General features: G+C 32.3%; 1 protein-coding gene across 5 annotated transcripts; it reads right to left on the bottom strand.

Annotated features, from left to right (window-relative positions):
- Window positions 1–486: 486 nt before the first annotated feature.
- On the bottom strand, window positions 487–7,399 carry LOC143229498 (GDP-fucose protein O-fucosyltransferase 4-like). Of its 5 annotated transcripts, XR_013015909.1 has the most exons (4): window positions 5,618–7,399; window positions 3,518–3,643; window positions 2,400–2,491; window positions 487–855 (listed from the first exon to the last, which is right to left on the bottom strand). XR_013015909.1 is itself a non-coding variant. In XM_076461904.1 (3 exons), the coding sequence occupies exons 1-3, from the start codon at window positions 6,811–6,813 to the stop codon at window positions 834–836; spliced, it is 1,344 nt and encodes a 447-aa protein (XP_076318019.1). In that variant the 5' UTR covers window positions 6,814–7,399; the 3' UTR covers window positions 487–833. The 5 variants fall into 5 exon arrangements, 4 of the variants coding, with proteins under 4 accessions (XP_076318019.1, XP_076318023.1, XP_076318018.1 ...); XM_076461904.1 differs by lacking the exon at window positions 2,400–2,491; XM_076461908.1 differs by lacking the exon at window positions 2,400–2,491 and having other exon boundaries at window positions 3,458–3,643; window positions 5,618–7,398.
- Between the last annotated feature and the right edge of the window lie 7,769 nt (window positions 7,400–15,168).

Here is a 15,168-nt window from a genome sequence, read left to right on the forward strand (position 1 = left end):
CCTTAATTAAACACAAGCCCAATGAGCTGAATTAAAATAATTTTAAACAGTTCCTGTCTAACATCTCCAAATTGAAGGTAATTTTAATTGTAATGGAAGAATGAAACTTTTAATACCTAGCTGCTGAACAATATATAACATAATCATAGCACTTGTAAAACTATGAATATCTAAAAAGAAGAAAAATTTAATTCAAAATGACATCTCAGCACACAAAAGGCTATGTATGGCCCAGTACCTAATTATGTCAACATGTGGATCTCAGGTTCCAGAGTTTACATCCTGTTACTACCAAAGGAAAAAAATCCCTCTGCAACTGTGCAATTAATGCAATAGTAAGATCCTACTATGTAATCTGACAATAGTAATCCAAAGGTTGGCTGGGGATGGTATTAACTAGCTGTCTTTCCTCTAGTCTATTGTTTCAAAATTAGAGATGGCTTGAGCAGAAAGTCTCATGCATCTTTTAACAACCAAACAAACAGCTTAGAAGAAAATAAATTTTAATTTGTTGATAAATTTTACTACACTTAAATATGTAGTAGTACACTAGAAATATTAACATAACAGTAGAAAACTACTGAGAGAAAGTTACATGATCATAATAATTTTAAATATAATTGCTTAAACCTAGCATATGAAATAAAACTCAGAATGCTTGTTCATCAAATATAGTAGAACATTCAGTGTGTGTGTGTATATATAAATGTATACACACACACTACATTTTAACATACATTCACAAATTCGCACCCTTCAACTACCAAGTATTGCTTAAAGTAACTCTTCTACACTTGAACTTGCATGCAAAATTTTATGCATTAGTCCCTAAATCAGCAAATATAAGTCACATACCTGAAAAAAGAAAAACTAGTTAAAAATGCTACTTAATAAATGTAGCTTGTTTGAAAACTGAGAAAACACTACAGTCACTGATATTATCAAATATTACATATATATATATATATATTAGTTCTTTCAATCAGCTGGTTTAATGGAATATAAAAACTGACACATCAAGGATACAACCCAAGACCTCTGATTTGCCTGTACATGGTCAATATATAACCAGTAATTTATAGATAAGACAAATCTAGTAAAGACAAACTGACTACAGATTGTCTTCAAATAACATTATAGCACTGTCATTTCTAAGGTAATCAAAATGTGTTATTTTTGTTAAATAATTTAATTTCTTTGCCAGCAAACTTTTAAACACTACCACTGAAAATCCAGCATTCAGTCAATCTTTTTGTGTGAATATGTAATATTAAAAAACAAAAATACATCAATACTTTAGTATATGTGTACAAAACTCTCTCATAACAATACACAAAGCAATATTTGCTCATTGTTACCAATAAAACTATCTGATATTACTTAACATGTCAAGAGTAAATATACAGTATGCAAAACAACAATAAATTACGAGGACCAACAAAATATATTTCAACAATACGATTATAGTTTTTCATGGTTAATAATAACAATGGATTAATCTACAAAACATTTTTTATATTCTGCACAGCTCGAGAAAATTTCAAATGCAACTATGACTTACTGCACTTAGAATTAACTGTTAATTTTATAAGCTGTGTTGAATGTATGTAAAAACTTTGTTGTTGTTTTTTTAATATTAAAACAAGAGATCACTAAAGAATGAAAATACCACACCATACTACTTCTTAACCCAGTGTTTTTCCAAACTGTGAGGCATGTACTAGTGGCATTGGAAGCATGGCAGAATGGCCAAAACATGATGAAAGAAAGGTTCAAGATGACAGTAACCTAACAAAATTATCACTTTTTTTTTTTTTTTCTCTGCTTTCATATTTATTCATTCCTTATGAACATTTCTTCATCTCAAAAACAAAAAAAAATTAAAAATAGGTGAAGAAAATGTTGATTTTGCTGTTATCACTTGAAGAAATTATTTCTATATGAAAGGTATAACAAACTATTTAAAGTTTGGAAAATGCTGTCTTAACCCATGAACATAAAATATTACTTCTATTAGAAGTTGGAAGCTGAAACTTTATATAAACCAGTCAAAATGAAATATGAATGAACACCAAGATGGTAATCATTTATTATTTGGTCTCTGTTTTAAACAGTGGCCTAGATTTAATGGATATGTTACCCCTAAAGTAACTAAACTATAACTCCAGACTTTAACCTTTAGTTTTTATGCAGTAAATGTCACTACAAAAAAAGTCAAAGGGAAATACTTGTATTAAATTCACAATATCTTCATTAAATACTCAACCGTGGTATTTTACCATAAGGTGTCTTAATTTTGAAAACATTTTAAATGCTCATTATATCTTAATTTTTACTTGAATTTTCTTCTTAATATTGTTTCGGAGATCGATAAACATATGAAAGAGCAGTGTACCAACTTTGGTGTTCTTTTGTGTAACAACTCTTGAGTCATCAAAATTGAAAATATAGACAGCGTGATTTTCACTTATCAATTAGACTGTTGTTGTACCTAGAAAAAATTGAAAACTTAAGTGAATAAACAAAAAAAAGTTTAAAAGCACCAAAAATTATTTGATCTATCAAAAAATAGCCAAATTAAACTGGCAAGGAAACATATGTGAGCACCTTACCATACAACTAAAGCTGGATAGTTTGTTACAATTAGTCACTGGGCTCTTTAATTCACTATGTTCAAGTAATTGATTATTCTCAAGAAATAGCTATAAAAAAACTTGTTCTAAAGTAAGGATGTGAAATAGCAAATTTAATTCATTGTTTTGTTTACTGTTCATTCATTATTCCTTTGATATGAGCATTCCATTCTTTTCTGTCATTTATACGAATTTCTGCATTCTTTTAACTGATAAGATTTGTATTCCAATTGTATCAAAGTTATATTTTGGATTTCTGTTGTTATTATAGTTTAATAAATTGTTTTTGTTCAACCCTTATTATAACAGTGTTTTGTTTTAGTCTGTTAAAAGGTGAGAAAAAATAACTTATAATGCTAAAAATCATATTTTAATTCCCACAGTTGACACTGCACAAATTATCCATTGTTTACTTCTGTGCTTCAGAATAAATAAACATAAAGCACTATTTCAATCATTGAACAGTCGGAATAATCAAAAATATTAAAAATTGGAAATCCTTTTATTAGTTGATTATTTCTGTGACATTGATCAGTTTAATAATAATTTTGGTTACTGGATAATTGTAATAACCAAAAATACTAATTTTGATTAATTGATTATTTCATTGATAATTGATTTAATTGGAATTTCAATTACTGTATAGCTGGAGTGGCTGAAATTGGTATTATGTAGAAACCTTAGTCAATTCTTTTTGTGACATTAATTGATTTAATCATAATTTCACCTAATAGATTAATTTATATGACATTAATCAATTTCATTACTGCTCATGGGTAATCCATTATATCAACTAATTAAATTAATCATCCAGTTCTACATACAGCATATGGGCTGCTGTATTACTTGCCCTCCAACTGGTTTTCAAAGACTAATGCTGGTACCTCATTTTCATAGCATACGTGTGAATGTTAGATGAACTGTTCTCTCCACTGCGAATCATTGCATCTAATGCTCTCCCAAGATCGTAAGCATACCAGTAACTATCTACCCAATAATACTGTTTCCACCTGAAAAAGTGTAAAATAAGTCACTTGACATCAGTATAAAAAAGTAACAAACATTTTAAGTAGGATACCTATAAATAAAACAACAAAATACACTAGTCAAATAAATTAGTCTACATTAGTTATTGTCTCTTCATTTTTGTCATTCTTTATAAACCTTTGTTTGACTTTCATGAATTTTTTATCTAAGTAAACACATGTCCAAATCTAACTGCTTTAAAACAAAAAATTAAAAACACACAATTGTGTTACATATTAAAATCAATATTCTGTGTGTGTGAAACAAACCAACAAAACTACTTTGAAATACAAAAAAAATTAAAAACGTTTATATTATGAGAGTTTTTAAGTCTAATCACAGTATCCAAAACTGAACATTTCTTTAAAAAGATCCATCCATTTGTTTACAAGAAAAGGTGTCAGCAATATTCCTGACATTGGACATTGTATTGGATTATCAGAATTGACCTGAATCATGTAGATATTACTCCTTTGAAAGTAAAAAGAAAGATTAAAGATAGTTAAAGTAATAGAGCAGACACTGCTTTTCCCAAAGATTTATAGGATATTAAAGATAAGATACAATGCCTTTTCTTCTTTCACTTTAGATAAGTCAGCAAACAGTGGGTAAGACCTAGGATTATACAGTTGTTAGTGATACTCCTGTTTTAAAAGGGGAGTAAATAAGATTTACCCTAAAAAAATAGAGCATTTAGGCTTATTTCTATAGAGGGGAAAAAATGTGAAAGGTTTGCAAAATAATTTAATGAAATATGATATCATAAAAGAAAAGCAACCAGGCTTCATTAAAATGAAATATTCCCATACCAATGAGTAAACATTTTTGAGAATGATGTGTGTTACCTGGATGATAACAAATATATAGAATGATAAACAAATTTTCAAAAATGCAGTGACTAGATACGTGACAACCTGGAACAATCTTTGAAGCAGTAAATATCCAGCAGTCTAATATTTTGAATACTGATGAGATACAATAATAGTAACTTATCATTCTCAAAACTTATCAATATTCATGACCATGAAATGTGAAATGCTAGGTATCTATTATTTTGATGATCAAGTAATAGGTGATCATAGTTGCTGAATATCTAGCCATTGCTTTTGAAAAGTTTTTGATACCTTACTCAAAACATCAGCCAAGAAAATGACACTGCTGTTGTTAGGAGTTGGAAAAACACTAGTAAATTGGATTACAGAATGGTGAGATGAAAAATAAAATGTTATAAATACAGTTCAGTCAAACTAGACCTATGCTACTAGTGGTGTATCTCAGAGTTAGTGCTTGTGCTTTAACTTTTTTGTTATTTGCATTAAAAATATTGATGGAGAATAATTAGTTAAGTTTGTGATATGAATGGTAAAACAATGGTTCATAAGTTTAATAGGATAAGAGTCATTTTCAGCTTAGACTCTTTTACTTTTCCACCAGAGCAGTTAACCATGGGAATAAACAGTCCTCAAAGTGATGCATGCAATTAATTTAAAGGAGTATAAGTGGAGGCTTGATAAATATTTGAATAATGGCTGAGCTTGAGTGTTTTATTTTAGAGTTTAGTAGACTGGATAGAATGGTTTAAAAGTATTAACATACCCCTAATTGCTCTTAACTTACATGCATATGTATACATTTACTTGGCAATCCATTTAAGTTATGGCTAAATAAGCTAATCAAAAACAATATTAACAGGATATAAATAACAACCTAGAAGTGATCTATCACTTAATATAACTTATATGTGTAATAATGTGAATAACAAAACACTATCCCACTGTTAAAAGCAAGAAGCTGGCAATGAAAGAGGCATAAACTTACAGGTAAAATACCTGCAATCTAGTGATTTATTACTGTGTTTACCTAAGTAAATACACAACAAATACTAACTGAACATAGATAGAAACCTTTAATCAAAGAATAACAAGATACTGTATGATACAATATATGTTTTAACTTACTCATCAGTGGCTGGTAAATTGCTATTGTTACCTAGAGATACATGAGGTTGAGGGCAACCCATGTGATCTTTGGAACCCATCTTTGGTAGAAGAGCTTCTGTTGTTTTATTATTTAATTTTTCCTTGTCAAAGTGAAGGTGTTCTACCACTTTATCACATACAAAACATTCAAAACCTTCAATAAAATCTATTTTATCAGGATCATTAACACCCCATGGTCGCTGAAAAAGTGTCTCCAAAAGTAGCTTATTTGTTACACCTTCACTACTTTTGAATTTCAGATACCTTAAGTATTCTTCATCATTTTCATCCAAATACTGGATGAATTTTGCTAACTCTGCAGGGCTCTCAAAGTCATCTACAACTATTACAGATGAGTCTGATGGAATCCAATCTTTCACTTTAAGAGATCCTTTATAAATAGGAACAGATCCAACATGAAGTGGTCTGAAGAGCTTTTCAGTCATGTAGTCATCACATATTGCATTTTCAAAAGCTAAATGAAACTTGTACTTGGAAATAAACTCATAAAACTCTTCATTTTCAAACATTTCCGAGTCAGCAAGAGAAATTGGTAGTTCCTTATTCTGAAGACAAGTACCATATGAATCAATACCAACATATTGGGATAATTCTTTCACATACCTATCCCTATCTGAAGCAACCCCACAATGTGACTGTACATACAGAACAGCAGACAATCCGTTTTTCCGAAGTTGGTTTTTTACAGACAGAGGTATGGGTTTTCTGTCTGTTAAATAACTAATAGACGGAATAAATTGAGTTGTTAAAGGATAGTCTGATTCTCTTCTGAAAGTAGCTGTGTAGTTAAATAAACTAATTGCAATACTGTGAGAAAACAAAAAGTTATTCATTGGTGATTCTTCATGCATTAATGCCCACTGATGGTAACTTTTCCGAGGAAGTGGCATATCTTCAATTTCTAAATCTGTTCCATAAAATATAAAACCTCGAGTACTAGCATCATCCTTTTTACTTCTCAGTTTTGTAGATATACACTGTCCTTTAGGACAAGATATGACTTTTTCATCTTCTTCAAAATGTGGAAACAGTCGTCCAGTCCACCATAAAATTCTTGGTTTACCATTATCTGATATGGGAGATTTGATATCTTGATTGGTATTTACAATTGCTGCCTCACAAATCAGTACCATAAAAAACATTAAATTTTCCATTAAGAAATAATACCCCTGCAATAGGTAGGTTAAATATTTTCGGGACCTTTTTGGACAGATTTTGGAAAGACACAAGCATTACCAATACTAGAGGTATAACTATAAACGTTGAACTTGAAAGCATTAATAGAACTTAAATCCAAAACACGTAAAACATTTGAAAGTGTAAACCAAAACGAAAACTTTTCATTCGAAGTTTAAAATAAAATATCGTGAACACAAGACTTCAAATAAAACTTCAGTTCCACTTTCAAAAAAATCAAGTACAAATACCGAGTTAGTTATTGCTTATCGACATGTTTGTTAGGCTCTACAGTTACAAAGTTACCCCACATGGACCAAGAAATAATTATTTTTTGTATTTACTAACACGGTAAAAATCAAACTTGGTTTATAACTTTAATGTTTTGAGTCACGTTAAAAAACTATACGAATTATGTTACTGTTAAAATTTCCCTTTATAAGTTAATAAAAAATTTTAAACATCTAAAATCACAACACAACATTGTTATTATCTTGTCAATATCTGATATATTTATATTTTGTATCGAAATATGGCTATACAACCTCAGCACGCCCTCGCAAGAAATACTATATAATGAATATTTGGTGTTAAAATATATAAATAATAATGTATTATTAATCCATTTTCCTAATTCTGACTTGTGTAGAACTTAAATAAAAGTGATAGAAATCACATTTCACCAAGTTAACATATTTCACACAACAACAGTCACTGTTTGTGCAATTTATTAATACAAATAGCGTCACACTCACTATCACGTCAGACAGATACTTGCCGACTTGTCATTAGCTAAAGGCCTCATCGGCATTGAACACAGCACATATATTGCGGTTTACATATTTTTATACAGGGTGGCCCGTAAGTCCCTACCCATCCATATGTTATTATAAACAACGTTATAATACTAATGATAAGTTGAAGGCAGCTGTTACCGCGGCATTTGGAAAAATAACCCCTGCTATGTTGAGGAAAATGTCTCACAAAACATGGCTTCGCATAATATTATGCAGCGAGAATGAGGGACAACACACTGATACACTGGATACATAAGATATATGGATGGGTAGAGACTTACGGGCCACCCTGTAATGTACACTGCAGATGCTTCTATGTTTTTTCATTCAGTGCAAGTTATTAATTTCGGATTTAAAGTCAGAGGAGTGTAAAGATAACATTACAAAGACTGCTATACTCCACATAACAATAAAGGGTTGTGCTGTAATTCATTAAGAAATCTTTGAAGAAATCAGTAAGTATTGGTTTCTTGATTTTCTTTCTTTATATTTCTGCCTCTTTTTTTTTTTTTGGTTTTCACTTCTGAATATCTGTTGAGTATGCAATTAGACTCGTTCTTCACCTAGCGATCACATACCAGAGGATATCTGATGGACAGAGACCAAAGAACTGCATTAGATAAATAATAACTAAGAATTTCTCACAACAAATAATAATTTGAATTGTATTTGAATCAACAGTTAATCTAGTAAGTTTAACAGACATTGGATCTCATCTTTCTTATAAATCTTTTTGTAGAGAACGTAAACAGCTATCATTGAGTTTCACCAAATATAGTTCCTCGCAATAATTCGGGAAGGAAATACTGTAAAATGTTCCAGACATTTTATTTCGAGAGGATTATTTTAAAACATAGTAAACACTGCAGTTTCTTTGGCTAGAAAAAAGTTTCATTCAATAATATAACATAGTCAGGCTAGTCCCTCCACTTCGGATGACCCCGAAGCATTGTACAAATGCACGATTTCTTTGAAGTCTTTTAACTTCTCACAGAAGCCGCCATGACAAAGTAAGAATATGAATTTAAAACAAACTACTCTGCAATTTACGTAATTCTTTTACAGATATTTGGTTTATTGGTTTCTAACGCTTGACCAGTTTTCGGCATTTAAACTGCAATAAGTTTCAAATTATGCTGCATTTATATATAATGTTTCAAAAGAATCGTTTGTGATCCGTTCTCCAGCTCAATTGACGAGTATTGAAAGAATCGCCTTTATGTCTGTGGGAGACAGAATATAAAATTAAAAATACTGTAGTACTCTTAAGTATAAACTGATTACTTGATTATAACAGGCCCATTAATAACAGCCAGTATGTAAAGTAATCATAACCGCACTGAATTTTCCTAATGTGTGGACTTGACCTGACCACGTGGTCAGGGTGGTCGGAAACTGAGGGTCGCGGGATTGAATCCTCATCACACTAAACGTACTCATATATGTAAAAAACGGCTATTATGGATAGATAAAGCACTATATAGACGAGCGAACAACGTTTCGACTTTCTTCGATCATCGTCAGGTTCACAAAGAAAGAAAGAGGTAACTGACCGATAGCTGACCACATGTTTGAGACGGTTGTGTAATTGAGTGTAAGAATGTGGAGGGCGTGGTTAGATGTTAGATTATATTTATTAATATAGGTATAAAGGTGTTCCTTTGTATTGGTTTGTTTTGGTTTCTTTATTTAGTATTTGGGTGTTTTCTATGGTTGTGTTATGTTTATTTGATTTGCAGTGCTCGAAAACTTGTGAAGGTGACTTTTTGTGTTCTTTGAATCTGGTTTTCATTTTTCTACTTGTTTCTCCAACATAAGTCGTGGCAGTTATCACATTTTATTTTATAAATAATGTTGGTATTGTGTTTGTCAGCGTAGTTTTTACATAGTATAAACCTTAGTTTTGTGCCTGGTTTTTGAATAAATTTGGTAGTAACTGGAATGTCATATTTTGTTACTATTTTTTGCCAAATTTTGGTTATTTTTCTGCTGATGTCGGGAATATATGGTATGCAGCAGTATATGGTTTCGTGATTTTTTAAATTGTGGGATATATTTACTTTTGTTAGTTGATTTTGCTTTTTGTCTGGGTGTTTGCGTATAATGTTTTCTACGTTTTGTGGAGGAAACTTGACGTTGGTGAAGTATTGTTTTATTTTGTCTACCCTACCCATCCATATATCTTATGTATTCAGTGTATCTGTGTGCTGTCCTTCATTCTCGCTGCATAATATTATGCGACGCCATGTTCTGTGAGACATTTTCTTCGACATAGCAGAGGTTATTGTTCCAAATGCCGCGGTAACAGCTGCCTTCATCTCATCATTAGTATTATAACGTTGTTTAGACATACTGTCCTTTATGTACATAACAACATATGGATGGGTAGGGACTTACGGGCCACCCTGTAGATTCTTCTTAATTTTACTCTTACATTCACAGAATAACGAAAAATATACATAATATGTCTCAAATAAAACTTCATATTTTGATTTAAGGAAACATTAAACTTCTAGACTGTACCGTGAATACCGTGAACACGACGGTCGCACATTGCACTTTGAAACACCAGTACGGCACTGTTATAATATTTAATAAAACATTAAGAAGAGGGGATCGATTTCGGAATTTTAGTGTTCTAAGCGCTTAAAGTTACTACTAAACCACCTGAAATATAGTTTTCGTGCACAAAAAAGTTATAGTTAATAGTTTTTTTTTAATTAAACACAAAGTTACACAATGGGCTACATGTGCACTGCCCACTATGGGTATCGAAATCCGGTTTTTAGCGGTCTGTGTCCGCATATATACCATCGTGTCATTGGGAAACAGATTTACCATAAAATCTGCTTACAAGGGGGACAATGGAAAAATAAGGTTGTGGCAAGTAAATATCACATACCCTGCTTTCTTATAGATTACATATATAACAGAATAACGATTCTGTTTCCCATTTTTCAAACCTAGTTAATTTTGTCGAAGTTAATATGTACGCTCTACAGAAAGCCTGAACAAAAAGTGTTATATACTGCTTCATGGGGTAGTTGCACCGTAACCAATGCCTTTGTCACATGAGCTTACAATATTAAAAAATTCGCTGTGTGATCATTCAGTAAAATGTATAACACCCATGTCGACTTTGTGCTTTCATAGAGATTCAGTTGGATTTTGAAAAAGCTAAGGCATATCGACGAAGTGTTGTCTTTGTTAGCAGTACAAAACTACAATTTTATAATAATCAGTAACTGGGTTATTTAATTTATTCTTCACATGTATTAAGTATTAATTCATTAACAAAATAACAGACGGTAAATTACTTATCCTTTTCCTGGTCTTGGGGCACAGTTATTGTATATCAGATCAATTTGTTTATTTAATCCATGTCTCAAAATATCACACTGAAAGATATACATACACTGCTGGCCAAAATCTTAAGGCCAATGAACATAAAGAAAAAATATGCATTTTGCGTTGTTAGACTCAACCACTTATTTGAGTAGAGCTTTGGAAGATATAAATAAGAAAAGGGAAAAAAATAGCATTTAATAGGGAAAATGTGAGCACTATGAAATTAGCCTGATACTATCTGGTCAAAAATTTAAGACCATACCAAAAGGAAGTCCAAAACAGGGTAGGAAATGCCCAACAAGAGGTCTCAGTAGTGAGTTGCACGGCCGTCATTGCGAATAACTGCTAACATTTGCTTTGGCATGGTCGATATAAGCGTTTGCAGAAGACTGGCTGGAATGCCATTCCAAGGGGTGAAGATGGCTTCACGAAGATCATGTACTGTTTGGAATTGACGTCCATTTCTATAGACTTCCCTTGCCATCCACCCCCAAACATTTTCAATGGGGTTCAGTTCCGACGAACACGCTGGATGACCCAAAAGAATCCCGTTATTCGCCATGAAAAAGTCTTGTCTTGCGGACATTGTGGATTGCAGCGTTGTCCTGCCGAAAGATCCAATCATTTCCACACAAGCGAAAGCCTTCAGTCAATAAGGATGCTCTCTCCAACATGTCAATGTAGCCAGCTGCTGTTTGGCGCCCCTGTATAACCTGAAGCTCTATTGTTCCATGGAAGGAGAAAGCATCCCAGATCATGATGGAACCTCCTCCACTGTGTCGTATAGAAAATATCTCCGGTGGGATATCCTTATCGTGCCAGCAATGTTGGAAGCCATCTGAGCCATCCAAATTAATTTTTTTCTTATCAGAGAACAAAACCTTCTTCCACTTTTCTCCGTCCCATGTTTGGTGCTTCTCAGCAAAGTTTAACCGAGCTGTTTCGTGGTGTGGAAGGAGGCGTGGCCTTTGAAGGCCTTTACGGTTTTTTAAAGCCTTTCTCTCGTAGATGCCATCTTATTGTTCTTTTGCTGCATTTTGCGTCCGTAAGGGCCTTAATCTAATTCGACGATCAGCTGGTATCTTGCCGGACAATCCATCGAGTCCTCCTGCTTAATGCCAGCGAAATTTACTTGGGCCGACCACTTGAAATTGTCGTTCCGTATCCCTCAGGGTCTTTTAAGAAAGTTGCAACAACAGTTTTACTACGCCCAATCTCACCAGCGATGGCACGTTGAGAGAGACCTTGCTTTTGCAGCTCGACAATTCTTCCACGTTCAAACTCTGTTAACTTTTTAGTCTTTGCCATGTTTTTACCCAATGTAGCACGGGAGATGTCAGTGGGAGATGTTGCCAACGCTAATGCTTGAACACAAATGGCTAAATTTCGTTACGTGTTTACCGATTAACGCTTCGTTTCAGTATGGTCTTAAACTTTTGACCAGCTAGTATTTAGGCGAATTTCATAGTGTTTACATTTTCCCTGTTAAATGCTAGAAAGGTTTTTATTTTTATTTTCTCTTTTCTTATTTTCACTTTCGAAGCTCTACTCAAATGAGTGGTTAAGTCTAGCATCGCAAAATGCATATTTTTGCCTTATATTCACTGGCCTTAAGATTTTGGCCAACAGTGTATATGTAAAAGATTTGGTTATTTTAATATTCTACGCACGAAATATTTTAAACAAAAACTGATTAGTAATGTTATTAAATGGATATTTCGTATACTTGTTTATTTGTTTGTATGTAATTAAGCACAAAACTACATAATGGGCTATCTGTGCTCATTATTTATTTATCAACTAAATATTATTTTTGGAATTTAAAGTAGTAATATAACTCGCAATTTTGCGTCACTTAGCAATGACTGAAATGTTGTTCTAATGAAATTTGTTTTCTTTGGTTTTTTATACTTAACAACATACTTCCACTTATGTTTACAGACAACAGATTAACCGTTTCCTATAAATCCTATTAATTAAGGTTACTATATGATGGAGTAAAATCAACTGAAACCCAGTAGATAAAAAATTATCTATTGGAGTTAAATTTACTTGTAAAAATTTAATTTCTCAAACCCAAGGTATCTCAAGAAAAACAGTGTTTTACTGACATAACGCTTATAACTTTAACGAGCGCTTGAAGCTCATACCTCATTGGTTATTTTATATTGAAATATCAAATTGAGAGCATTTTATTTCTGAATCATATTTTTTGGTACGAAAACATATATATATGGATTGTATACAGCGATGTCGGACCAAATCCACAGCTGTTTTCTTTAATACTAAATCTGTCAAAACATTTTCTTAGCCTATGTCTCTTCACTAATTCTGGTATTATATACGACAAACACAGCTTTACCACTCACTCTCAGTGGTAGCCCGAAATGTCTGAGCAATCTAAAAAAATTTTGTGGGTCGTCTGCCTCTCTTTGTTCATAGTTACCAGGTTCCCACACTATGATTCAGTTACGCATCCATGCACCTTCCGATTGGTCTGAAGTGTTGTACCATCTGTAGTCCTAATTGTTTTTCCTTATCCTATGCCATAGTCAAGGGTTGCTCTAAATTTTAAAAAATATGGCACCAACGAAGTAAATAAACAAATATATATGAATATATACATGACTTAATTATATGGGAGATAACTATAACAGCTGAGAAATATTCTCTGAGACATTTAATTTGTTTCTTTTTGCTCCGAGAACATTTTGGCATTTTCCTGGCTTTTCCTTTTACCAGCCACCAAGATATGTTCGTATTTATTATTAAATGATATAATAAGTGCTGAGCTAAGCGCCAGTGAGAGACAACATTTACTACACCAAACATTTTACACTTCATTATAACTATATGTAGATCCTGATAGATATCAACATTACGACTAAAGAATACTAAAGAAGTGTGATGTATTCTTAATTCGTACCGTTGCACACAGTCTCTTTCTTTCCCACGACCTTTAACTGTTGCTTTATTTAACAATACATATTTAACGTGTACATTTGCTAGTTACCAAAGACACAGTTTTCATAAACCTTTAATTCTATAGCTAGTCTTGGTCACACTGTCAGATTTTCAGTTAAATTAGAAAAAAAAAACTTCTTTCATAACTATACACGAGCAACATACAGATACCATTGAGTTCTGGGAACTTGATCATTGAATGGCCAAATAAAAGGTTCTTAAAACACATACATAAAGCATAAATTTAGAAGTGGTTAAACATTGACTTGCATCTAAGATATCTAAAAGTAGCCACATATACTCCAGTCTAGCAGTAGCAGTCTTTACGCCATTTCACCACCTAAAATAGACAGCAGGACAATAGAGTGTGCGTCTAATATGATCCATAAGTAACACAGAGCTCACTTGTACACACATACACACACAACTTATTATAATAAAACTTACGTTTTAAACTACTCCCATTTGAAACATATCTACTGACTTGTATTTTATTCTACTACTCATAATCTCAACTGTATTCTACTATTTACTTCAAGTTTTAGCGCTTCATTCTCTTCTATAAATGATTTTTGGCATTTCAACTTCAGTTGTTTTATTCTTGCTCTTATGTTGTAATTGGCGGCTTTTATAATACACATAAGATTTTCATGCACGAGCATTTTGCACATACCTATATAGTCGAGATTACGTTCATGAAAAACAACCAACAAAAGCGAACATACATACATACACATGTATATAAATATAGATCGACCTCCTTGCTTTAAAGTTAAGAGATAACTACAAAAACGACAACAAAAGCAAACACATGTATACAAATAAAATAACAAGTTAACCTCTAAATTAAGTATAAATATATATATATATTAAACTTACCAGTTGTTCTTTCTATATGGTATTGGGGATAACTAACTAGGTAACAAGAGAATAACTAATCTAATCTACTCAAGACGTGAGCCAAGGAACTGTGGCTTTCTCATTGTGGTTCTTTAAGTTCCACGAGAACTGAAGACTGAAATTAGGTATAAGATAAATAACACGACTCCAAGAAATTGAATTATCTGTACTTTTATTTTGCAATGAACAACATATTCAAAAGTGTACTGTTGTTAGGTGAAAAACATTGTGGTTGATTTTATGATTTATTCTGCCATTTGAAGACTTTTGCTAATATTTAAGTCATTTTCCCCACTTTGAAATTATTATCTTCCAAGTCGCTTG

This window comes from Tachypleus tridentatus, chromosome 10 (genome assembly GCF_004210375.1).
Source record: "Tachypleus tridentatus isolate NWPU-2018 chromosome 10, ASM421037v1, whole genome shotgun sequence".
NCBI classification, from domain to species: domain Eukaryota; kingdom Metazoa; phylum Arthropoda; class Merostomata; order Xiphosura; family Limulidae; genus Tachypleus; species Tachypleus tridentatus.